Raw genomic sequence first — 27,562 nt, forward strand, 5'->3', positions numbered from 1 at the left:
CTTGGAAGATTGGGGTAATTGGCCAGATACAATTGGGGAGAAAGGGGGGGTGGTAAGAAAAGCAAAAAATATGACCTCAAATTACCAATTTGCACAGGACTAATATCATCAGGAGGCACGGTGACACCGTGGTTAGCACATTGTCCAACCTTGGTGGGTCATCCCAGGTCGTCCTCTGTGTGGAGTTTGCATGTTCTTCCCATGTCTGTGTGGGTTTCCTCCAGGTGCTCCACTTTCCTCCCACAGTCCAAAGACATGTAGGTCAGGTGACTCGGCCGTACTAAATTGTCAATTTGTGTGTGTTGGCCGTGTGATGGACTGGCGGCCTGTCCAGGGTGTCTCCCCGCCTGCCGCCTAATGACTGCTGGGATAGGCTCCAGCATCCCCCGTGACCCTGAGTAACGATAAGCGGCTTGGATAATGGATGGATGAATAATATCATCAGATGACCTCTCTTTGGAGAAAAATTGAAATTTTTCACTGGAAATTTTACTTTACAATTTACGGACATTGCCGATTCACACGGGATTAAGATCACAGACGACCTCCACAATTATTACAAATTAATAGAGGTCCCCAGGTAATACTAGCTCAAATAGGACATTAGATACAGCAAGTGTGTAAGTTCTCAGGATGTAAGGCAGGAAGAAAAATTAGTGTGCTGTGTGTGTGTGTACCATGTTTAACTATCCTAATGGGGACCAAATGCCCCCATTAGGATAGAAAAACCAGAAACCACTTACCCTGTAGGGCCATTTTATGGGGCCCCACAAGTAAAAGGGTCTATTTTAGGGTTAGGACTTGGGTTTAGGGTTAAGGTTAGAATTAAAGTTAGGTTAAGGTTAGGCTAAGGGTTAGGCATGCAGTTTGCGTGGTTAAGGTTAGGGTTAAGGGCTAGGGAATGAATGTAGTCAATGAGGGGTCCCCACATATAGATTTGCGAGTGTGTGTGTGTGTGTGTGTGTGTGTGTGTTTCTCAGTTGCTCATACTTGCTGGTGAGGAGCCTCATGACACTCCAGTCACGAGGGAAAATACTGAGTTTCATCAAATTCCTGAACACGCACAGAATCTTTAACAGGAACTCCTGAGTAAGAGGTGAGGAGGGAGAGGAGAGCATAAGAGAAGGGAGAGCAAATCCTGTTGAAATTTTAGTGTACAATAAATTGGTCTTTCTCCCTGCTGTTGTAAACACAACTAACCACCTAAAACCAAGAACAGAACACACAAGGCTAAGCCATCACACTGTGATATAAAACAGAAGACAAAAACTAGACTGTAATGTGTGCTGCTCTCTAGCAGTAGTGTTGGGATGGTAGGCATGCCCAGTGTGGCATATGATCCCTTAGCTCTGCGTTGTATTGTATGAACGGTCCCATGAAAATACACACATAGCACACAGAAAATCCCACCCCCTCAGTCAAACGAATCCCATTTAAAAAGGGCTGCAACCAAACAGATCTGCAGCTTGTTAACTCTTGAAGAAAAAAGGTTAGGGTACATTCGACATCCAGAAAGGCACAGCATCCTTGACATAGCTTCAGAAATACAACATTTAATCCTACATCTAAACCAGTATAATTTTAGTACATCAGCAAATCTGTACAGTGGGGTGTGTAAGAAATCTGCTGAGAAAACATATTTACAGAATGTGTAATGGGCATCAGCAGGCGGTTCAATCCTTAAGTCCTATTGTACGCAGAAGCTCCTGAAGTATCTACTGATTCTGTCAAACATACACTGTGTAAAATCATTACAGTTGGTGCCCTTCCTTATTCAGTGAATCCTAAAATGTAATATGAGATGCAGCCCAGGAATTACACTTATGCCAGGATCAGACTACATGATTTCAACCTGAATTAGGATTTTTGTCATTGCCGACAAATTTCCAGTGTCGGGCGTGATTATGAATGTTGGGAACGATGAACGCGTGTCTTTACCCCGTGTAGTGTGACATGATAGAACAGCTGAGTGGCGTCTGGGGTGCCCCACAACACCCCGACAAAAAGTCTAACATGTCAGAATTTGTTGTATTTTCCTGCCTAGTCTGACCACTCCTGCGACATGTTCCTTGACATTGACCAATAGGATGACAGAGTGCTCTATGGTGCACACATGTAAACATGACAAAGAGAAAGAGGGATGCTGCTGTTGCCAATTGGAACGACCTAACCGAAGAAAGGTTCGCCGAGCAATGGCAACAATACCCCTGCAGGCCTTTTTCATGCTTCCTCAAGGGAGGACCATGACAGAGTCAAAAAATGTTGGCGAGAAATAGCGGAGGCCCTTCCCGGTGAGTACCTGGTTAAGCTATGCTAGGTTATCATTCCCCAATAGCACTAGCCACAACAGTGTCCCCAATCATTTATTCTTTCTTTTTCTTTTCAGAACACAAGACCGCCAGCATCACACATAGAGTTTCTGTAGCCATGGTTGACAATTTCTTGACCCTTGACCTATGAACTTGCACAAGATCGTGAAAGGCAGCATACGATGATTGGTCAGGGTCATACTTGTAGTGTTGCCAGTCTCCCATCCGAGATGCGGCAAGAATGTGTGGCAGTAGGATTGCCTAATCTGACATGGTGACCATCGTGAAACACAAAACTATTGTGTGGTCTGATCCCAGTTTTAGAGATTCTGCAAGACTATTTGGTTTCATCAGTCTTAAAGCTTGGTGGTTCATAGTTTGTAGTTGAGAGAAAGGAGGCAGATTGCAACGTTATTAATGCTACATTTGATTTGAACTAAGGATGTTAATGTTTGGATTTGCAAAAATTGTTTCATTATAAATTCTGTTTCTTCTTGCACAGGACCCTTTGCAATCCAAGAGCCAATAAAAATTTGCACCACCTTGAGTTCTTCCTGAACAACACTTTATATACACAGAAAATATACTGTGGTACACTAATTTAACGTGCCCCAATCTACTATTTGGCCTATCAGAAAACAATTCATGATAGACCCTTAAACATGTTCTTCCTTGTGACCTAGGGTCATAGTCTACACCTGAGGCTATGCTCGAATCTTTGCCGTACCTTAAGTTCCTCTTTGCTCTGGAAGTTTTCTAGCATGTGTTGGAAGTGGACAACTGTCATCTGTCGGAGGAGGGAGAGGAGGCAGGACACATATTCACCCTGCCAATAGGAAGCCACACACGGACTTACATCAGCCAATCACATAGCACCAGGAATAAAAACATCAGTGCACATCAAGGAAACAAAACATGGGGGTAACAAAGATGGGGGGGGGGGTGATGTAAATGAGAGATGTAAAAAACTCATGAATATTACAAATCCCTGAAATATAGTCTGTTTAAAAAAATAAATGCAAACATGAAATACATCCTCTACACAAAAAGAGATATGCTATCACAAAACAGAAACACACCATATGGTGAAGAACAATAAGAGAAAGTTGCAGTCCCACCATGAACACAAGCAGAACATGTTAATTTTAAACAATATGGGTGCCTATATGTTTAATACAAGGCCTGTTGCTTTTTGCAATCATTTTTTTTTTGTCTCCCCTTTTCTCCACAATTCTATCCAGCCAATTCTTCCGAGCCATCCCAGTCACTGCTCCATCCCCTCTGCCGATCCGGGGAGTGCTGCGGACTACCACATGCCTCCTCCGATACATGTGGAGTCGCCAGCCGCTTCTTTTCACCTGACAGTGAGGAGTTTCACCAGGGGGACGTAGCGCGTGGGAGGATCATGCTATTCCTATTATGGTCTTAATGTTTGACTCCATGGCTAAAAGCAGAATCAGCTCAGACACCAATGGTTGGTCTCACATTCAGAGGGTTTACCTAGCTGTCCTGTTACTAACTCAGTGTGACCAGCAGAGACCTTGAGGAAGAAATTCGATACACTTCCAGAGATAAAATGGTAAAAATTAGACAAAAAGAAAAAGGCAAGCCAAACATGAAACAAAAAACAAACAAAAAAAGCTCAAAAGACAGACAGTCTAAACCATAAGCAATATGCAAGCATGCAAAGAGAGAAGGGGAGTACATGACGAAGAGGAGGAATGAGTGGGTTCTAGTGAGAAAGCAAAGACTGTATGTATGAAAAGGGGGATGGATGGATGTATAGATAAAATAAAAATGGATGGAAATGAGAGGGAATGTAATGGTAGTAGTAGTCGTAGTTATATTGTTAGTTACTAACAGTGATCTCCGCGGTGCACTGCGGACAGCGTTGGCCCCTTACCGCCTCCTGCGACTGGCTTTTGCTCATGATTGACAGCAGCGTCTGCAGCAGAACATCCAATAGGGACTCCACCATCATCTCTACTTCCTCCTGTACTGATGAATCCTGGAGGATGGCATGGTATGGATGGAGGGATGGGAGAAAAGGAATTAACAATGGATGGGGTGGGATTACAGAGGAATGGCAGAAGAAACACCAAGAAGAAAAAGGAGAGACAGATTGAAAAGGGAAGGAATAGGCAACACAGAACAATGGGAATGTAAGATAGAGTAAAAGACAGGCAGTAAACAATGAAGACTACTGAGAAAAAGATAGACGAAAGAGTAGGAATTTAAGATTGTGATTCAAATGTTTTTTTCTAAAGAAAATACTATTTGAGTGTGTCTGTTCCTGTTCATGTGTCTATATATATATATGACGGTGCAGTGTGTACACATTTTTGTGTGTTTAAGTGCTGGTTTATATAGCATATTATATAATCATGAACGTGTCAACACATATGTGTCAGATTGTGTGTCCATGTGTGTAATTGTGTTTCTGTGTGTGTGTGTGTGTGTGTGTGTATGAAATATGAATGACACCAAAGCAGCAGCAGAAAGTACTGAGGGTAATGATGAAACCAAGTATGGACTACTACAGTGATAATAAGATGTTTGAATGTATGACCGTGTGTGCATGTGTGTGCATGTGTGTGTATTACCAGAGAACTGCTCTTGATTATAGAGAATATGGAGCTAAGTATTCCAGAACAAATCAGCAGCTCCTTCTGCTGTCTGAGATGCAGATGGATGTGGTGCAGCACCACGGGGAGCAGAATCCTCCGAGACTCTGTAGGGTAAGACAGACAGACATGAGAGAGATAGACAGACAGACAGACAGACAGACAGACAGACAGACAGACAGACAAGAGAGAGACAGACAGACAGATGGACATGTAGACAACAAATGGTGTAAAAACAAAAGACAGACAGACAAGCAGGCAGACAGCAGGACACCATACACACAGAGGAGAGGAGATCATATATATTTATGCATGGTGTGGATATTTTGGGACAGAGCGGATGTTTTCCTTGAGGAACCAAAGGATCGCGTGTGAGAGCAAGCAGGTACGTGAAGAATGGATGTATAGAGTATCTTTAATAAGGAACCCAACCTTCAGTGTTACATTTGAATGTTGGACTCTGGGGATTTGAGTGGATTTTCAACTACAATGTGATAAAACAGTAAAGCCAAATGGCGTGTTGTTCACTATTGGCTGGAGGCCAAGCTTAGTCACCCATGTTATTTTATGCTACATTTTTTTACCAACATTATGTGTCACATATGAAAATAGTTTACAGAGTACTCTGCATACATACTGAAAGCAACCCCCCCCCCAAAAAAAACGTGCACAGCTACAAGGTTATTGGCTGGCTGTGGCATCTACCTCCCTGCCTCACGGGAAAGATCGATATGGGATATGGTCAAAATCCATCTTTGGCCCAACAGATTGCCTGACTGATTGGGCCCTTATAGCGTGGGCCCTTATAGCGTGCTGTCTCCTAATTCATATTATATCATTTCAAATTAGTTGTTGTCTTCTGTTGCTTACTTTTACTTTCATTAGGCTATTAAAATTTCGTTAGTTTTAATGTGATCTATGACAACAACCTACATGGTCACCTTGTATATGCTTTTACACCGAAAATTGATCCTCACTCTAAATTTAATTCTACAGCCAGTTAATATTAAGGGAACTTAATCGGGGCGCCTAGGTAGCGTGGTGGTCTATTCTGTTGCCTACCAACACGAGGATCGCCGGTTCGAATCCCCATGTTACCTCCGGCTTGGTTGGGTGCCCCTACAGACACAATTGGCCGTGTCTGCGGGTGGGAAGCCGGATGTGGGTATGTGTCCTGGTCGCTGCACTAGTGCCTCCTCTGGTTGATCGGGGCACCTGTTCGGGGGGCGGGGGGATAACTGGGGGGAATAATGTGGTCCTTCCATGCTCAATGTCCCCCCGGGCAAAACCGGGGACTCCACATGTATCACAGGAGGCATGTGGTAGTCTGGAGCCCTCCCCGGATCGGCAGAGGGGGTTCACCAGCAACCGGGACGGCTCAGAAGAGTGGGGTAATTGTCCGGATACAATTGGGGAGAAAAAGGGAGTTGTGTGCTCCTCCCATCCAAAACAAATAAACAAACAAATAAACAAACAACAAAACCTTTACCTGGAAAAGAGAAGAGCCGGCTGTCCACAGTGCGGGCTATAGACTGCAGTTTCACTACGTCCATAGACTGTCCTATGTGCACCGTGGATGGCATGCTGCCCAGGGTGCCACGGACAAACTCTGCCACTTCCTGCACGGTGAACATCTGCAGCAGCTCATCAAAGATGGCCGGGAAAGAGTTTAACAAAGCAGCCTGGAGAGAAGGAGGAAGAGGAGGAGGAAAAAGAAATAAGGATGGGAAAAGAAGGGAGTGGGAGATTGGAAAAGACAGGCGGGCAGAGGAGTTTGGAGTGAATAGGAAAAATGGGGTGTGATAAATAGATTTAGAGCATTGAGGAAATGGGGTGGAGAGAGGAGGGGTGAGCGGGGATGATTGAGAACAGAGAAAAAGAAATAGAGTGGTAAAGAGAGATGGAGGGAGCAGGGTAGAGGGTGAGATGGGTAAAAGAAAAAGAAAGAAGAGAAGGAAGTCATTAAAATTGGTGAGTAGAGAGAAAAAGCAGGCAGGGTAGACGGGGAAGAAGAAGTGATTCAGAGGAGAGAGAGTTAGAGAGAGGGGGAGACGGACAGATGAGAGCAGAGGTTATAAAGATCTAGTTTGTGTGTTTGTGTTTGTAGCGGTGAGAGACAGGACCTCATTAAAACACAGGACACAGCACAAGTCACAGTAACGGACAGCATGCACCATGATGAGAGGGTGTGTGCCAACAAATTGCTTATCGCTGTACGTAAGATTTTCTGTGCTTTTCACTTTCCCATTCTCTGCAGAATGTTTCATAACCATGAAAATAATAACTTTACAATACTAGCTTATCTCTTTTTTTAATTATTATTAAAACCTGCTCTAACTTGTTTTTTTCCCGCTATATAGAAGTAAACTATTGCACTTCCATCTTCAAGGCAGTGCATCTGGCTCTGACTGGCCTACTTTGTTTTTTTTGCACTTTACTCCATATGTATGATGCATAACACTTTCTTGAACAACACCTAATGGAGAGTAGTTAATTTCTCCTTACTGGTGTAATACAGCAGTAAAACACAGTATATGTGGCAGCGGTATGGTCTGCACACTGGTTTGGGGAGCAGGTTGAATTATCTGACATCTCAGCAAACAAGTGACGAGTGTCTAATTTAGTCTGTCCGCCTGTTTATTACATGTGTGTGTTCCAGCACGCAGAGAGAGGAAGCCTTGGTATACACACACACACACACACACACACACACACACACACACACACACACACACACACACACACACACACATACTGGTGTATTGTGTTGTCAAACTGTTGTATTTGTTTTTAGGAAATTATCACTGAGACTGTGAGCTGTCCTGCAAAAGAAATCAGAATTGACCGAGTGCCGGGTAACATTAAGCTGTTTAACTTCAACTGCTGTTTGTATTATTTCCATCCCAAATATCAGCAACCTACCTTTTATAAATACAGATGAAACTAAAGGTGTTACATGCAAAGGTCTTAAATTGCTGGCCTTGCAAATTACTCTCCAAGAAACATTCACAAGCGAATTTTTGCAAATTTTTCTTAATGATAATAAATTGAATTGAATTGAATCAACAGTGAGGAGTTTCACCAGAGGGATGTAGCGCGTGGGAGGATCACGCTATTCCCTCAGTTCCCCCTCCCCGAACAGACGCCCTGACTGACCAGAAGAGGTGCTAGTGCAGCGACCAGGACACATACCCACATCTGGCTTCCCACCCGCAGACATGGCCAATTGTGTCTGTAGGGACGCCCGACCAAGCCGGAGGTAACACGGGGATTCGAACTGGTGATCCCCATGTTGGTAGGTCACGGAATAAACCGCCACACCACCCGGACGCCCTTTATTTACAATCATTTTGCACTGGGATCGTTCATTTGTTTGTGTTTTTGCGGTGTCTCAAAGCAGACTGTAGACTGACACAGGGTGTTAAGGGAGATATGTTAATCCTCAACCGAAAATAACACAAAGTAAAAATAACAGCAAACACAAGACTAAGATGAAGTATGATTAAGTGAAGGTTCAGGAAAGATGAAGAGGAAACAGGCTCAGGATGAAGCCAGTGGTTTAGAAGGTACACAGAAAACTGGAAGTGAAAAAGTAACGGTTTCATTTGGACACACAATGTGAAAACAAAGCAGAACGCTGAGGTGGGACGTCAGGTGTCAAAAGGCTCAACAGCACAGAAGACGGGGACGTGAAGCAGAGACCGGTTAGATTAAAACCCAGCCGACACAAAACAACACAGCACGGCAAAGATATCGAGAACAGATTTCCTAGGTGGAGGTCTTGTGTGGTGGGGGCTTTTGGGTGGGGCTGTGGGACAAACTGGGATTGTTACAGCGTGTGACACGACACAGGCTCGAGTGGTTCAGAGTGAGAAACCAAAGCACAAAAACGGAATTAAAGAGGAAGCCAGAAAAATTCCCATGAATGTTTGAATGACCGGCCGAGCATCAGGGTTGTGAACGGCGAGGTTGAGTTGAGGGTTGTGAAAGAGAAAAGGGGTTGATGGTTTGTGGCAGGAAATAGGGGAGTTTGGTTGTGGTTTGGGGTGGTGAAGATATCAATGAAGCAAGGAGATTTTGGCACAGGTGCTGTGTGTGTTGCGTTACATGGGTGTATATTGTGCAGCGTGTATTCAGCAGTAATTTGTGAGGCAGTGTTTGTGTGTGCATGAGTATAGGTGACTGTGTTTGTGTTACCAGAGGTCTGCTCCTGGTTGCAGAAGAAATGAAGCCGAGTATTGTAGAGCACATCATTAGCTCTTCATGTGTGTGTGTGGGGGGGGGGCAGGAACAGGAACCAGCGTGTTCACAGAGGAATACAAAGATGGGTGTGATGTTAGGCTCACAAACAGTCAAGAAATAAGAGCGCTCTGGGCTTCATGTTAACACTTCACACATGGCGGTGGCGTTGCTGTGGTTTGGTGCCATTCATTCAGACGACTACTTACTGACAAAGGAGACGGCCGTGGAGCACTGGAGCTCCAGGCCTGAGTACAGCTGGCTTGCCCACTACCGGGAGCCTGTCCTGGGGCAAGGGGCTGGCCTTGACCAGGGGGTGCGGCTGGAGCTAGGGGGGCAGTAGACCCAGCGCCAGGGCCTGGGGCATGGGATGGGGCAGGGCTAGGCTGAGGGGCCTGAGGTACAGGGGCATCAGGGCACAGGGACCAAAGATGAACCATAAGGGCCCAAGGAAGGTAGGAAAGGATCATGGGAAGGCAGAATTTGATAAAAAGGGAAAGGGAAAATAAGAAAGATCCAAAGCAAAGGTAAAAAGAATTAGAATCATAGCAAAGTAACTACAGGATGTGGGAAAATGTATCTAAGTACAAGCCAAAATACAAAGGACCACTATGAGATTGACAGTTATGAAAGCAAATGAGAATTCTATGCAACTAGAAGCTGCGAGAAGATGAGCACCACGAAAATAGTTGTCATACAGTAAAAGCAGATAATATATATATACAGATGCAAGAAAAAAGTTTTAATACACAATTTTAATACAACACTATTGACGGTTTAATAAAAAAGCTCTATCTATATATATATATATATATATATGCAGCTGATGAATGCGCGATGTACGAAACAGGCCTGTACTGCACTGTATTAAAACGTTTTTTTCCTGTATCTGTGTTGATAGCTGTTATAAAAGGCAGCACATCAAACATGAATATTGGTAACAATAACCACGATTATAGAACACCTGAGTTTGATAGATAAAACAAACTGACCATTGAATTCAAAGTTGAAAAAATTGTGCCTTTTGTGCCTATGTTTGTGTGTTCAGTGTGTGTGTGTGTGTTTGTGCACATGTTTGCGCTCACCTGGGTGAAGATAAGAGTCTCTGAGTTGCGACTGTCCAAGCTAAGGACGAAGCGTATGGACTGGAAGAGCTCCTGTACACTGGTGCGAAACTGCTCCTCCTCCAGACCGCAGGTGGCCCGCGAGTACAAGATACGAGACTGGATGATGAACTTAAACAGGTACTCCAGGGCCTACACCCACCAAACGAGTGTGTGTGTGTGGGCAAGTGAGTGCATACGTAGTTTGAGTGGGTGATTGTTTGTGCATGATATAAGAGAGAGAGAGAGAGACAGCGAGACAGAGAGAGCAGGAGAGAGAAATGGAGAGGAAAAAAGAGTTAAAGAACATTCCCTCCACTAAGAAACACCCTGAACTGAACTATTTTCCGTGAACTGGTATCTCACACAGAAAGAATGAACAGACAGCTTCTGAACCCAAAGACACACTTTTCAAAGTGTGTATCAAAACCGTTCTTAATAATTCACACGATCCGCTAACATAGTCACGCGCCCTATTTAAAACTAATGTTGTGGTCTGATCAATATTTCAGTGTGCTTAGTAGCTCATGTCTGCAAAATGACACGTACATTGTGTATCTGATTGAAATGGGAAATCTATTTAAGGCAATTCCAATAGTACTCATGCACCTGGGAATTTATGCAGCCAGCGTCTTGTCAATTGACTAGGCAAGTCTCAAGTCTTCAGTAGGAGGAATTATATTGGTGGAAAACCGAGGGGAAGCATTATTGACTGACTCTTCATAGATGAGCAAAAAATTCTCATAACATTTGTGGAAAACGTCACATCTTAATGGTAACCACCAAAATATTTTTTTAAATCTGCCTTATTATCTTGTTTGCCTAAGGCAGAAGACAAAACTTCATTTCTATTAAGCGATGTAAATGCAGAGCCAGCATACCGTCTTTTTCAACAATCATCGCTTGCAAAGCCTCTACCAACGCTCAAGATGTCTCTGGGAAGGTTCAATTTTTGTTTGCACGCCACAGAGTTACCAACATACATTTCTCAAGACACGCCCGATAACCTCAAACTTGAATAAACTTATTCAGCTGCAGTTGACAAGTGAGATGATCTTAGTCATCTCAAATCAAAGATTGCACTTGTGTGAAGCAAAAGTGGATAATGTGGTTGGTGTAGCGTAATATGGTCGGGACCCGCCATTTGACCTGAGGTGGGTAAGTGAATCACTCACTGGGCTGGGGTACTAACAGGGACTTTTTGGTTCTAATGAGCAGCACTTAGCTGAAGCTTGGAGGAATAACTCCCAGTGGCTCATTCTGTTGTTGGTTGTTGAAAACACATGTTAAATCTAGTGCTCTTCCAATCAGGGAGCTCCCAGCACTGCTAGGACATTTATAATGATGCCTCTGTTCCACTGAAAAACCGAGTAAAAGGAGCCATTAATGTGAAAAGAGTCTCTTAGACACATAGCTACTCACTCACTAGCTCTTACCCTCATGGCTTCCTGAATGTGGTCTTGTCTGACAACCTCTGCAGAGCGATCCATATACCACTTCAAACAACGGATCAGCTCTCTGAAAACATGTCACACACACACACACACACACACACACACACACACACACACACACACACACACACACACACACACACACACACACACACACACACACACACTGGTTAAAGATGTATTCCCGCCATGACGAGAACTCTCATCGGGCAAGCCTATCCCTGACTGGGAGCATGTCTACTTTCCCTCAACCCTATGTCATTGAACTTACTCAAATTTAGCCTAACCTACATTGACCTGACTTAACCTCAACCTCTACCTAACCCAGCGCTTACCTTAACCGATAGCTAACCTATTCGATAGCTAGCCCATAGGGCTGAGGGAACACACACTTAGCATAGCACCAGATGCTATGCTAACTGCTGACAGACACTGGGAGCTGTGTAGTAATCTGAATTGTTTTCTGTACTTTTATGTATTTATAAATCTGAACTATTCTGAAGAAAACTTCACTCACTACACAGTAATTGTCATATAGTGTATAGTACAACGTATTCTTGAGGACATTTCCTTTTTTTATTTTTCCCCCTTTTTCTCTCCAATTGCACCCAGGCAATTACCCCATTCTTCCAAGCCACCTCAGTCGCTGCTCCACCCCCCTCTGCCGATCCAGGGAGGGCTGCAGACTACTACATGCACCTTCTGACACATGTGGAGTTGCCAGCCGCTTCTTTTCAACTGACAGTGAGGAATTTCACCAGGGGTATGTAGCGCATGGGAGGATCACGTTATTCCCCCCAGTTTCCCTCCCCCCAAAACAGGTGCTCCGATCGATCAGAGGAGGCGCTAGTACAGCGACCAGGACACACACCCACATCCGGCTTCCCACTCACAGACACAGTCAGTTGTGTCTGTAGGGATGCCCGGCCAAGCCGGAGGTTCCTGAGATTATTTCTAACAATGATTAGTGGTACTTTGGTGATGGCAGTGGCCTGGCTGCATCTCATTCCTATTACACACCCATATTAAGCTTGAAAATAAAACAATTTAAATGAAACAATCTTGGTATATTCTTGCCATTGCAACTTTCAAATATGCTTGACAAATGAACTTCTTCTCGGAAATCGATCTATAAGATTGAGTTCATTTGAGGAAACAACTCACTTGTAGGCCAGGGCCCCAGCAAAGTGCTTCTGGATATAAGTGTCCATCACAGGCCTGAAGTGGTAGTACTTACTATCCCTGAGTAGGTTTATAATGAACACCTTTAGGACGAGAGAGACAGAGAGAGAGAAATGAGAGAGAGTGGTAGGAGGGCACAGAGGGAACATGGTGCAGACTGGTTAGTCAAAACCAGAGAAGGGGTTTTATAGACTAATAACTAAAACAAAGGAAAACGCAGCTCTGTTACTTGTCAGGGCAGGCAGAGCAGAGGCCCACCACCTACATCTGCAATCAACCCTTCTCCTTATATAACCAACCTTGCTAAGTGCCTACTTAGTCAGTCCTATTCATCCAGCCTTTAAACCTTTCATTGTTTCCTAGTCTATCAGTTCCCTGTCTCACCCTGCTTTCCGTGTTCCTGCAGTCCCATCTGCTCTGTCCAGCCCCTGCCTCCGGTCATTGGTCTATCTAGGTGGAGCCCCACTTGTCTTCTTACTTCCCGGTTTGGTTGAGGTCCCCCTCCCATATGTGCTTTTGCCCTGGACCCAGTGTTCCCTGTCTGCTCCCCACTGTACCGGCTCCTCGTCTTGTCTGGCATTAAAGGACTTGTCTTACTGAAACCCTGCCTTGAGTCTTTGTGTATCGGCATATTGGGTTCAGCTTGCAGCCCTGGTTTAACATTACTGAAGAACTACATAGCACTGCATGTTCATCAGACCATAGCCCTGTCTTTATTATTCTCGAGTTAAATCAAGACCTAATTTCATCTTAATTTATTTTTCTTCCCCTCCCTTTTTCCTTAATAGCTTTCTTCCACTATCAGCGCCTGTATTGTCACTTACATCCTCAAATATAGTTGTTGCGTCTGTCTGTCTCTCACTTTGCACACGATTCACTGTCACTTAGATTCACCTGAGATGCTTTGTTAACACAAGCTGAACAGCAGTATGGATAGGGATTGTATTACACATACATATACACACACACTTACACAAAGCTGCGTAATTATTAATAATGGTGTTTTTTTTCTAAATCCATTTCTATTTCTCACACACACACACACACACACACACACACACACACACACACACACACACACACACACACACACACATACACACACACTAACTTACCAAAGACTGGAACACCAGTGGTCCGTACTTGTCAGTATTGTCATCCAGTACAGAAAATAATGTGTCCAGGATATCTTGAAGAAACTGTCCCAAACAAACAAACACTGCTCAGGATTTCATGTGTTATTTAGTAAATCATAACTGCTTTTTGAGGGGGTTCATTAAAATTAAAATGCCATCTTAATTTACCAAAAAAATTGATACCTCCTTGTTTGAGAGAAATGTGTGTACTAGGGCTGGGTAGTATTGACAAAATCAAATATCAAAAAAATTTGGACTGAATACCTCAATATCTACACTACCGTTCAAAAGTTTGGGATCACATTGAAATGTCCATATTTTTGAAGGAAAAGCACTGTACTTTTCAATGAAGATAATTTTAAACTAGTCTTAACTTTAAAGAAATACACTCTATACATTGCTAATGTGGTAAATGACTATTCTAGCTGCAAATGTCTGGTTTTTGGTGCAATATCTACATAGGTGTATAGAGGCCCATTTCAAGCAACTATCACTCCAGTGTTCTAATGGTACAATGTGTTTGCTCATTGGCTCAGAAGGCTAATTGATGATTAGAAAACCCTTGTGCAATCATGTTCACACATCTGAAAACAGTTTAGCTCGTTACAGAAGCTACAAAACTGACCTTCCTTTGAGCAGATTGAGTTTCTGGAGCATCACATTTGTGGGGTCAATTAAACGCTCAAAATGGCCAGAAAAAGAGAACTCTCATCTGAAACTCGACAGTCTATTCTTGTTCTTAGAAATGAAGGCTATTCCATGCGAGAAATTGCTAAGAAATTGAAGATTTCCTACACCGGTGTGTACTACTCCCTTCAGAGGACAGCACAAACAGGCTCTAACCAGAGTAGAAAAAGAAGTGGGAGGCCGCGTTGCACAACTGAGCAAGAAGATAAGTACATTAGAGTCTCTAGTTTGAGAAACAGACGCCTCACAGGTCCCCAACTGGCATCTTCATTAAATAGTACTCGCAAAACACCAGTGTCAACATCTACAGTGAAGAGGCGGCTGCGGGATTCTGGGCTTCAGGGCAGAGTGGCAAAGAAATGCCATATCTGAGACTGACCAATAAAAGAAAAAGATTAAGATGGGCAAAAGAACACAGACATTGGACAGAGGAAGACTGGAAAAAAGTGTTGTGGACGGATGAATCCAAGTTTGAGGTGTTTGGATCACAAAGAAGAACGTTTGTGAGACGCAGAACAAATGAAAAGATGCTGGAAGAATGCCTGACGCCATCTGTTAAGCATGGTGGAGGTAATGTGATGGTCTGGGGTTGCTTTGGTGCTGGTAAGGTGGGAGATTTGTACAGGGTAAAAGGGATTCTGAATAAGGAAGGCTATCACTCCATTTTGCAACGCCATGCCATACCCAGTGGACAGCGCTTGATTGGAGCCAATTTCATCCTACAACAGGACAATGACCCTAAACACACCTCCAAATTGTGCAAGAACTATTTAGAGCAGAAGCAGGCAGCTGGTATTCTATCGGTAATGGAGTGGCCAGCGCAGTCACCAGATCTGAACCCCATTGAGCTGTTGTGGGAGCAGCTTGACCGTATGGTACGCAAGAAGTGCCCATCCAACCAATCCAACTTGTGGGAGCTGCTTCTGGAAGCGTGGGGTGCAATTTCTCCAGATTACCTCAACAAATTAACAGCTAGAATGCCAAAGGTCTGCAATGCTGTAATTGCTGCAAATGGAGGATTCTTTGACGAAAGCAAAGTTTGATGTAAAAAAAATCTTATTTCAAATACAAATCATTATTTCTAACCTTGTCAATGTCTTGACTCTATTTTCTATTCATTTCACAACATATGGTGGTGAATAAGTGTGACTTTTCATGGAAAACACAAAATTGTTTGGGTGATCCCAAACTTTTGAACGGTAGTGTATATCATGATGATATGTTGGGAATGACTACTTGGGCACTTTCACAAGATATTTACATGTAAGAAAATGTTGAAAAATAATAATTAATAATGGTGATATGATGAACAAGCAGACAGTCATTCATTTTTCATTTCACTCAGCAAAAACAATAATGATTAATTATTATAAGATATTAATTATGAAAATTAATAATAATAATTACATAATTTTTACAGAACATTGCATCAGTTTACTGTAATGCAGCCTTTAAGACCAGGGAATGACAACATTTAAGTTATATCACAATATTACGTTGACCAAAATTCCAGATGATAGCCAGTCTCATATCACGATATCGATATTTTATTGATACTATATGCGCAGTTCTAGTGTGTACTATATAACATGCCCTTTCTTCATGCTGCCAGACACTGCCAGCATGCCTCCTGGTTTCATTCCAACACTTCATTATTAGAGATAATTACTGGCTGGTCCCAAGTTTTGATTCCTGCATCAGCTTCATATCCTGTCAAACAGTTCTTAATCCATTTGTAAGTTAATCTATCAGAAGCAACCTCTCTGTTGTGATATTTTAATGCAAATAAACTCCCAAATTGTTTGATTTCCTAAGTCAGGTTCTCCCACAACAGTATATTACAGCATACTATTAATAGGTGCCAAAAGTACCTAGTTGGCAAAACATGTCCTGGGAACAGTGACAGTGAGAACTGTCGACATCTCTGAAATGAGTTTTTATTTTACACTGCACTAATGTTGATCTTAAAACTAACTGAAACAAATGCAACAGCCATAGAATATGTTACCATTAAAACAAGCAATCTATGAATATCTGTTTAGCTAATATCTTGGCCAAAACAAAAGTAAAGGCTGTTTTGCAGGTAGGTATCTTTTGTTCCCTGCCAGACCTCACCTTGACAATCTCCTCTCCGCTGACGTGTCGTAGCCGTCCTAGGATGTCCATAACCCGGTCCGGGTGGGCCTTCCACTTAAGCAGGGCAAGTAGGTCCACTGAAAGATAACAGCAATGTCAAGCAATAGAAAACAGCCACCAAGGAACACAGTATTGGAGGTGGGACAACAGTAAGGTCTCGCATTTGATCCCCACAAACCCAAAATAACTCTTCTCTTTTAATGCAAAAAGCATAATCAGGAATCAGGAATCAAGAACACTTTGTCATTTCATATCATGTACTTGCGTACATGAAACATTGTTTCCCACAGCCCACAGCAGTGCAACGCAACACAAAAACAAAAACACATATCTAAAAACTACAAGAACACGAGTATCAAACTGCAAAAAAAAAAAGGCTCCGCGGTGGTGTAGTGGTCTAGGCTTTGTGTCGATGCAGTTACCCACTGGGGGCCGGGTTCGCGCCTCGGTCTCGTCAGATCCAGCTATGGCCGGACTCGATGAAGCAGCAATAATTGGCAACGCTGTCTTCGGGAGGGGGGTGGAGTCGGCTTGTGTTTGGCACATGAATGCATCTGTTTGTGTTGGAAAAAGCAGTGGTTCAGCCTGGATTCGCCTTGTCATGGAAGCGGCGAGGCGTCTCCATCGAGACTGCTGGCCAGAGAGATGCAGTTGGCAAACGCATACAGCATGAGGGTCGGTGTTTGAATTAGAATAGGGAGCGACTGGCCACTAAATTCGGAGATAAAGGGAAAAATCAGAAATAAATGTAAAAAAAAAACCACACTCTCCGAGAGAACAAATGTCATGATGACTGTTGGAACTGCCGATCTACATGGGCTAGCAGTTTGCCTAGCCTGCCCCGCTTCTGCATCCTGTCAGACCACCCTCAGTGTTTCCGCTTCCGGCGCAGCTCAGGGGTGGGGCCTTGGTCCCTGGGCCCACAGGACGCGGCAGACCAAGCTCTCCCAGCTGATCCAGCACCAGTTCTCCCAGCCATCAAATGAAGACGTGGAAAAAGACAATGCATGGATGGTATTGGGTGAGGCTGCTGCAAACGTAAGTTCGCGCTGCCATCTTCCCACACCGGAAGTGGAAAAAAATCCTTCCTCTGTTAAGATTTACTTTTTAACAGCAAACTGACAGTGCTAACCATCAGACTGACTTAAAACTGTGACCTGTTTTCATTAATTTCTGGATGGTGTTTCTGTGGAATCTAATTGTCTGTTTAAATGAGGAGACTCAATAGGAAGGCAATTAGAGAATCTTATGACCTGAGATAATGGTAGCCAAAACTGAGGAAAATGGTCAGCTATCAGACCATGGAGAGTCTGAATCTACCAAGCACACCTGTGTTTTCAAGACAGAAGCCAATTCCTGACCGAGTCTTCCTGAATAGTGATTAAGGAGGACAATGGTGAATTCAAGTGATCCATTAGTGAACAATTCGTGCATCACCAAGATTCACTCATGGTTTAAGCATTGACAATATAAAAGCCATTCTAAACAGCTCTAAATTAGTACCTCAAGAAAGGCCAAGAAAATGTCCTCTTCAAGACCATTGTGGTAGTGGGGTACAATTTAGTCTCTGCTGCGAGCAGACAGAGAGGGGGCATGGGTCGCCGGAGAGCAGATGCAATAGTAGTTGATTATTGTGATTGGCCTCCGGTGTACTCAATTGACATGCTATGCTTTATATTCTGCAGTGAGGCTGGGTCTAGGACTGACACTGATAGACACAAAAACGGAAAAGACTGAAACAAGGAGCCCAACGCTGCTCAAAACAGAGAGGGTGAAGCAGCTAGGGCTCCAGCACCACTGACTAGAAAATAAATAGAAAACTGTAATTAAAATCCTGTGTTTGCTGAGCCCATGTCCGTCCTCAATCTGTGAACCCTTCCGTGGCACAAGCCTTGCCACACTTGTGGCCCATATTGGGTGACAGATGAAGCCACAAGACACTCCGCTGGAGAGACTCCTTCACAAAATCGCTGACCTCCAGGAGAGCCAGGCACATATGCAGCACCAAAAAAACCCAAGCCCTGTTGCGCTCCCCTTTGGCTGCTCGCGGGGGTTATTTGGATACTTCCCTGACTCATCAGCCCAAGATTACCCTCCCCAAGATGACATCCACCGACGATCCACTGAGGCATTCTTGGACATCTTCAAAGGCTTGATGTCGGTGTGCAGGTGGCCGGAGGAGGAATGGGCGATGTGTGTGCTTTCCCTGCTCACCGGTGAAGCAAAAGACACCATATACAGTCTGCCAGCATCCTCCAAGGGGGACTAAACGTGATCAGGCAAGCGGTTTTGGATTGGGTGGGGCTCACACCAGATGGACATCGGCACCAGTTCAGGACACTCTGCCTGGAGGACGCCAGCCACCCCTTGGCGCAGCAGCTCCTCGACGCGGTGAGACAGTGGTTACGTCCAGCTCCACAGGACATCCACGACATCATCCACCAAGTGGCACTAGAGCAATTTGTTGCTTGCCGGCCATCTGTAATGACCGACTGGGTCCAATGCCACCGTCCTGAGGACTTGGACAAGACAGTCGCCCTGGCGGAGGATCACATTGCCATTCACACCCGGACCCATGTGGCGAGCCGGCAGTTTGCCCCATCCTGGCCCCGAGGTGGAGACTGCACCCACTTCCACCCACACACATGCAGACACACAGACACCTGCAACCACACACACGTGTGCACCCACAGACACATCTATGCAGCAGCCCATACTCCCAATACCTTGTCCCTTTTCTAACCCCTCCCCTTTCCCTTCTTCTCAGTGCCCCGCTTCAGCCTCTGCTCTCCAAGACTCACAGGGGGCTCCTCGAACATAAAGCCAGGAGTGCCGGTGGTGCGGGAAGCCGGGCCACTTGTGGAGTGTCTGTTAATGGAGGTGGGCCAGATGGTACGGGTTCTTGATCCTTTGGTCCCCTCGCCTGGTCCAGATGGGAGATACTGGTATGTATGCAAGGGGGTATATAGTATCAGGCTTTGGTGGACTCAGGCTGCACACAGATCTGTTTATTTTTATCATGCCTTGCAGCAGGCATCCTTTGCTGTGTGCGAAGAAACGATCACATATCATTCTCTGATAATACAATACTGCCTGTGCATGTCCCACCAGACCATTTGGTAGTTTCAGTTATACATGGGGATCAGAATCGCCAACAAAAGAAGACAGGATAAAACAAGTGAGGGAGTCATGGTCCTGGGACACGATGGAAAAATTTGATACCAGACTGGTTAGGACAAGAGTTAAATTTCACTACTGTGTAGCCCTTTAATCCAATACCAATACTTTTAGCTGAGGTGGGACCAAGTCATCGGTTTCTAAGTCACAAGTTAGTCTCAAGTCCTGTCAATCAAGTTCCAAGTCAAAAAAGGCAAATACCAAGTCAAGAGTGACAAGTCCCAAGTCAAGTCCCAAGTCCTAAACCTTAAGTTTCAAGACCTACACAATTCATTATGCAACCTTCATAAAATGTAATGCCATATCAAAATGTTAACAACTGAGTAATAATAAATATACTACTTTTACACAAATGACAATTTTTTTTTTATTTGTATTTGTTACAGATCTATCCAAAGTTTACATGTAATTATGGAAATGAAGACATGACTGAATGCATACATTTTAATCTTTGTCCTTATGCATGTTATTTTATCTTTGGGCTTGGAGAAGGTATCAAGTCTTTCAAGTCAAAAGGCTCAAGTCCAAGTGAAGTCTTGAGTGATCGGCGTTGAAGTCAGAGTCAAGTTGCAAGTCTTTTTACATTTTGTCGAATCTAAAGTAATCAGATTTGTGACTTGAGTCTGACTCGCGTCCAAGTTATGTAACTTGAGTCCTAAGCTGTTTTTAGGCCCACGACACCTCCAGAAAGTTCAACATAAGAGCACAACAAAGAGGACAATACAATTCACATACCATTCTGGGTGAGCTTGGTGGAAGAGAGCTGAGTGGAGATCCAGAGCATTTCCTTGGTGCTGCGCTGAAATATGAGGCTGGAGGGGATGCTGGGACAGCTGTTGAAGTCCTCCTTACAACAGGGTAGGCCCAGGTACAGGGCGTGGTTACTGAAGGTGGTGTTCTCGTCACACTGTGAGACCAATAACATGAATAATAATAAAAGATAGAGACTGGAATGGAATCAACTTGTATGTTAAGTTCGGGAAAAGCATTTTAAATATCGCACAACTACAAACAGTTAGTTGCCTTCTTCAAAATACATGAAGGCATGCAAGGAGACTGAAATAATGACAGACCGCAGATGAGCAGCAGGAAGTGGACAAATACATTCAGCCTGACAGACGGGCTTATATGCAAACAAAAAGTCAGCCAGACAGGTAGACAGAGATGCAAGCAGGTAGTGAGACAATAGCGGTTCCTGACCTTATAGACGTAGAGTTCATGGATGTCATCAGAAAGAGTGGTTCCGTCCTCCCTCATTAGTGGAGTGAATGCGAAACCAAACAGTTTCTTCTCTCCTTTGTCCTTGGCTATCAGACAGACAGACAGAGAAAAGGGGGTGAGAAGATGAAAGCAGATACAGAGAGGCATTAAAAAAGATACAAAGTAGCTGGAAAAAAGAGAACGATGCAAATTGATGAAGCAAATGATGGGACAGAGATTGAGGGAGCGAGTGAGAGATATATTCCGGAAAAGGAAGAGAGAGAAGGGAGTGAGACAGGAGGAAAAAAACATCAACAGTGCACATTCACAGTGCAGTATATGCTACAGTATACTTTTTAAGAAATATAAACGCTCTAGACAATAATACATTTTTTATCGTTTCACCAGTCTATTCTCTTTAACTTGTCCTATCTGTGCCTTGTTTCATCAGGTCCCTTGCGGCTTAAAAATGCCATCATGAATTCAGTTTATCCCTCTATCTTTTGGGCCAAGAGCACGCTACTCACTAGAGCAGTGCCTGAACTCGAAGCGTAGGTGTGACCCTCTGAAGCGGTCTATAGGGATGGGCAGTTTAACCACCTCGCTCCATCGAGGGCTGTTGTTGTGGTAGAGCACAAAAGAGCGGTGCTCTGCGATGTTCGGCTCACCTGAACCAAGACTGATACAGTCCTAGAAGGAGGGAGGGACAACAGACAGAAAGAGAAAGAAATGCAGAGACCAACAGTTAGGATGATGTATTAATCAATGATAAATTGAATTACTTAATTACTAAATTGTGGTGTTACTATGAAACTTATGAAACATTGTTGGTTCAGAAACGTCGAGATTTTATTGTACCTGTAATTTGCAGAAATGTAAAATGCCAACATATTATTGTGGCGACTGGGTTGTTCCCTGTTCTAAAGTTGAAGAAAATCTCCCAACTGAAGTGCACTGGTTTAGATGTTGTACAGCCCAGCACAAAAAAAGTCTGAGAAATGCTACCATTTATGGTTGCATGGCTCAGGAGGTAGAGCGGGTCATCTAGTAATTGAAAGGTCACTGGTTCGATCCCCGGCTCCCCCAGAGAGCATTATTGACGTGTCTTTTAGCAAGACACTGAACTGCTCCTGATGAGCAGGTTGGTGCCTTGCATGGCAGCCTCTGCCTTCAGTATATGAATGTCTGTGTGAATATGAGGCATACACTGTAAGGTGCTTTGAGTGGTCAGTAGATTAGAAAAAAGCTATATAACTGCAGTCCATTTACCATTTAAAATGCATGGGCTTAAATTTCGTTCTGTGTAGCACAAAAAAAAATTGGACAATAATGCTCCGGGACACGAGTCAATTATATTTTGTGACTATGAGCATGAAAAAGCATGCCTGGTTGGGTTATCACAGCAAAGAAAGACACACAAGCCTACACCTACATGATGCTCCAACATTCATGGCTACAGCTTCCTGGGCCTTTTCTTTTTGGCTGGACCCGATTATCCGAATGTCCCTGAGTGACCATGTTTAGAGTGACTGAGTAAACAAGTTCCATGATTGGGCCACTGGATCAATGACCAATGACGGGTTTCCCAATTGGCCGTTGATCTTTCAAAATGAATCGGCGCAGCAGTTCCAGCTCATTCCACATTTATCACATACTAATGAACAGATGGGGGTTACGCATTCTAAGAGCCCAGCAGAGAGCAGAGTTGGAGAGAAAACAGCTCGGCATACGCCGAGAGGCACAAGGGAGAGTGCACAGTTAAAGCACCCCAAATAACAATTACTCTGACAACTTTTTGGTGTGTAAAGCATTCATACACAACTGTGGTGATGTCAGCTCGGACTGCGAGGAATCTGGGTGTGATCCTGGACAACCAACTGTCGTTTGCTGCAAACGTTGCATCGGTTGCTCGCTCCTGGAGATTTCTCCTCTATAACATCAGGAGGATTCGCCCATTCCTCACCGATGAGACGGCACAGGTGATCATCCAGGCTCTGGTCATCTACCGGCTGGACTACGGCAACTCCCTCCTTGCTGGTGCCCCGGCGTCGGCCATCAGACCTCCGGAGCTTGCTCAGAAAGCTGCAGCTCATCTGGTGTTCAACCGCCCTAAGTTCTCCCACACAATTCCCCTTCTCACGTCCCTACACTGGCTCCCAGTAGCTGCTTGCATCCAGTTGAAGACTCTGGTGCTCAACGACAGGGCAGTGAAAGGAACAGCTCCTTCCTATTTCCAGTCCATGGTCAAGCCCAACAACCCCGCCTGACCACTTCGTTCTGCTGCCTCGGGACGCCTGGTTGCCCCGTCGCTCAGAGGCCCCTGCTGCTGATCGACCCGGTCATGGCTCTCTTCTGTCCTGGTCCCACAGTGGTGGAATCAACTCCCCACCGATGTCAGGACAGCGGAGTCGCTGCTCATCTTTCGGTGCAGGTTGAAAACTCACCTGCTCAAGAACTACTACCGTTACTTGCTCTTAGCACTTACTGTATTCACTCATAAAAAAAAAATCTCTTTCTTGTGCTTTTAGTTTAGCACTGGTTTTGCTCTTAGATGCTTGTTTAGAAAGAAGATGCACTTATGACTAGTAGTTCTCGTGATTTCCTATGTTAAATGCACTTATTGTAAGTCGCTTTGGATAAAAGCGTCGGCTAAATGACTGTAATGTAATGTGAAAATGGAAAAAAATTGTTTTATCTTGCACGCAGCTGTTTTCGGCAAGGCTCGGAGCTTTTGGGTAGAAAACCTACTGGTACCCGTAGTGGTGTAGCCTTAACAGAAAAGCCATGGACACTAGTTTACCTACCATTTAATTTCTTCATAGCCTGCGAACTCAGTTAATTACGCGAGATGTCAAAGAGGAGCAAAGTTTGTTGTCTTGCTTTGAATCCATTAAAAAGGTGAAAAAACAAGACACTGAGACAGAGACACAGGAAAGAAAACACCACCGCTGCCGCTGCAGCTAACGCTAGCAGTAACATGTGAGGCGGAGGGGAGAGGTGAGAAGATGGGGAGGTGGCTGCTGGACAGTGACATACCAGCCTGCTGGACGACCAAGCAGGTGGGAGAATGGAAAGACACAAACAGTTGGCCGTTTAGTTCTCTTTTTATATTTTTTGGGTTTTTATTTGTGTGTTTGGTTTGAATCGTATTAACACCCAACACTGTAGCCGCCATGCAGGTGTGTCCAATGTCTATTGTGCGATGACGGCCGCAATAATAAATACATTCATTTCGTTAATCGAAATTAGGGAAAATTCAACAGATTAACTTGTTGAAATCCATAAAAAAAAACCCAAACAAAAACAAAACAAAGGCGTTGTTTATCAAGGGGAAAATCAGTTTGAGGTTTCCAAGTAGTCACTTTATTATTCACCTTACTCAAGCGCAGCATCAGTGCTTCTAAGGACACCGAGCTGACCAGACTCAATCTCACTAAATTCAAAAAAATGTAACAATGAAACAAACGGAGCACCAAAATTTAACTAAACATCCTAAGTAGCAAATGTGCATATGTGAAAAGTTGCCTCACATGAGACAGTGTGAGCTGGAGGCTGTTGTGCAGAAGCAGTGCGGTGTGGACTGAATTCTTGTTGTGATCATAGTTTGTTGTTGGGCGGGTGTTTATGTGTGTACATTGCATATCAAGCATACATGCGTAAAACTTCATTTTAACACTGGAGCAGTAGGTTGGAAGCCCCCCCCCCTCCCCCCCCCACACACACACACACATATACACACATACGGTGTATTTGTGTTGGATTTGGTCAACCTAGTGATATAACCTGTGTTGTGTGCCTCTCTCCCAGTCTCTTTGTGTCTAGTGGCGTCCCATTGAGTTTTTCCCTCCCTCTTGTAGCTCCACTCTGACAGGCCACTATTCATTCGAGGGCACTCTGGAAACGAGGGGTAAGGTTGGGAAAATAATGGGACAGAGTGTGTATGTGTGTGTGTGTGTCATTCTCTCTTCCTAGCTCACTGCCTCTCTCAACTGAGTAGCATAAGAGAACTCAAAATAAGCCTAAACATCTTTTCTCATGTACTTTGTCACAAAATAACCATAACAGATGTGTTTTTCAAAGGGGAAGTGATGATTCGAAACCAGACTGTCATCCTACAATGGCTTTTACACTTTAAATGTGCACTTGTATTAACAGAAACAGCAGTAAAGACACCGGTTGGTTAATCGCTGAATTTATTTGTGCTTCTGTGGTGATAAAAATTATTTCTATTCTATTTTTAAGTGGGAATTAAATTCTCATTCTCTTGCACTTTGGTAACCAGATAAGCCATCTGGAACCAGGTTTATGAAGATTTATGACAGCACTACAAGATTTTCTCCCTTTGAGTGCAGGGATAAGTGTGTGAAGATGGTTGAATTAAGCTTTTCTGAATAGGGTTTTGGTATGTAGCCCCCCCCCCAAAAAAAAGCAAATACAAGGGATTTAACATCAGATCCTGTGTACATTTATAAGTCCAAAGTTTGTAAATAAGAAATCAAGCTTTGTGTCTTGGAGAGAAACTTTGGATGTAAACAAAACTGAGTTTTTTATATGTAAATCTCCACTGGGTACCTCTCTGTTGATTTGATAAATGTTATCATTATAGTAATGACTATACCAATGAGAAACTTAAGAATAAGGTATAACGTAGTGTTTATTGATAGCTCTAAGATGAGCAGGTGGTACAGGGTCTGCCTTCATACTACTATGCCATAGAGGAAGATGAACATGCACTACAAATTATTAAACATATAGTATACAGTAATTTAGATGGTTGTAGAATGGATCGAAGAGACAAGATCAAATAAATTGTTGATTTGTAGCAATTCAGCATCATCTCTACAAAAAAGTATTAAATCAAGTGCCATCGTCAGGGTTTACTACATGAAATAATGCTGATATGAAGAAGAGTCATTAAGCCTGCTCATATTGGTATTAGTAGTAATGAGACAGTGGAAAAGCTGGCTAAACAATCACTTAAAAATGAGATTATAGATGTCAGAATTAAACATTCAGATTCAGAGGGAAAGGGGAGAGTCTGGAGAGAAGGTCCGGAGAAAGGAAAGCTGAAAAGATTTTTGGCATTTCTTCGCCTTACGCTGCATCTCCTTGTACTCCTGTCTACTTTCTTCATCTCTCCGACTATCCCACTTCTTCTTCACCAACCTCTTCCTCTGTATACTTTCCTGTACTTCCTCATTCCACCAAGTCTCCTCGTCTTGATGTGTCCAGGTGACACACTAAGTACCATCCCAGCTGTCTCCCTCACTATTCCTGCAGTGCTTGCCCAGTCATCCGGCAACTCATCACTACCACCCAATGCCTGTCTTAACTCCTCCCTGAACTCCACACAAAAGTCTTCCTTCTTCAACTTCCACCATTTGATCCTTGGTTCTGTCTTCACTCTTTTCCTCCTCTTGATCTCCAAAGTCATCCTACAGACCACCATCCGATGCTGCCTAGCTACATTCTCCCCTGTCACCACCTTACAGTCTCCAATCTCTTTCAAATTGCACCTTCTGCACAGGATATAGTCCACCAGGGTGTCTGGGTAGCGTAGCGGTCTATTGCGTTGCCTACTAACATGGGGATCGGCAGTCCCCATGTTACCTCCGGCTTGGTCGGGCATCCCTAAAGACACAATTTGCCGTGTCTGTGCGTGGGAAGCTGGATGTGGGTATGTGTCCTGGTCGCTGCACTAGCGCCTCCTCTGGTCGATCGGGGTAGCTGTTGGGGGGGTAGCGTGATCCTCCCTCACATTACATCCCCCTGCCAAAACTCCTCACTGTCAGGTGAAAAGAAGGGGCTGGTGACTCCACATGTATCGGAGGAGGCATGTGGTAGTCTGCAGCCATCACTGGGTCAGCAGAGGGGGTGGAGCAGCGACTAGGATGGCTCGTTGGCCAAGTACAGTTGGGATGAAAAATGGGGGAAAATTTAAAAAAAAAAAAAAACCAAGGATATAGTCCACCTGGGTGCACCTTCCTCCACTCATACGTCAGTCACCCCGTGTTCCTCCCTCTTCTTGAAGTACGTATTCACCACAGCCATATCCATCCTTTTTGCAAAATCCACCACCATCTGTCATCACAGATTCTTCTTCTTGACATCATACCTGCCAATCACCTCCATTCCCTTCACCAACATGCCCACTGAAGTTCATTCCGATCACCACTCTCTCCTCCTTGGGTACACTCTCCACCACTTCATCCAACTCACTCCAGAATTATTCCTTCTCTTCCATCTCACACCCAACTTGAGGGGCATATACAACATTCATCATCACACCTTCGATTTCCAGCTTCATACTCATCA

At 44.0% G+C, this 27,562-nt stretch overlaps 1 protein-coding gene across 1 annotated transcript in view; it reads right to left on the reverse strand.

Annotated features, from left to right (window-relative positions):
- Positions 1-27,562, reverse strand: part of LOC130131340 (dedicator of cytokinesis protein 3-like) — a 287,178-nt gene that overhangs the window by 47,858 nt on the left and 211,758 nt on the right. The window contains exons 16-29 of the mRNA XM_056301001.1: positions 21,775-21,937; positions 21,248-21,354; positions 20,783-20,954; positions 16,850-16,947; positions 14,027-14,110; positions 12,894-12,994; positions 11,712-11,793; positions 10,258-10,428; positions 9,382-9,567; positions 6,423-6,615; positions 4,913-5,040; positions 4,171-4,317; positions 3,037-3,135; positions 991-1,085 (exon numbers count right to left, since the gene is read on the reverse strand). Of these exons, the coding sequence (XP_056156976.1) occupies positions 991-1,085; positions 3,037-3,135; positions 4,171-4,317; positions 4,913-5,040; positions 6,423-6,615; positions 9,382-9,567; positions 10,258-10,428; positions 11,712-11,793; positions 12,894-12,994; positions 14,027-14,110; positions 16,850-16,947; positions 20,783-20,954; positions 21,248-21,354; positions 21,775-21,937 (1,826 nt within the window). The remainder of the gene's footprint in view (positions 1-990; positions 1,086-3,036; positions 3,136-4,170; positions 4,318-4,912; positions 5,041-6,422; positions 6,616-9,381; positions 9,568-10,257; positions 10,429-11,711; positions 11,794-12,893; positions 12,995-14,026; positions 14,111-16,849; positions 16,948-20,782; positions 20,955-21,247; positions 21,355-21,774; positions 21,938-27,562) is intronic.

Source organism: Lampris incognitus, chromosome 2 (genome assembly GCF_029633865.1).
Source record: "Lampris incognitus isolate fLamInc1 chromosome 2, fLamInc1.hap2, whole genome shotgun sequence".
NCBI lineage: Eukaryota > Metazoa > Chordata > Actinopteri > Lampriformes > Lampridae > Lampris > Lampris incognitus.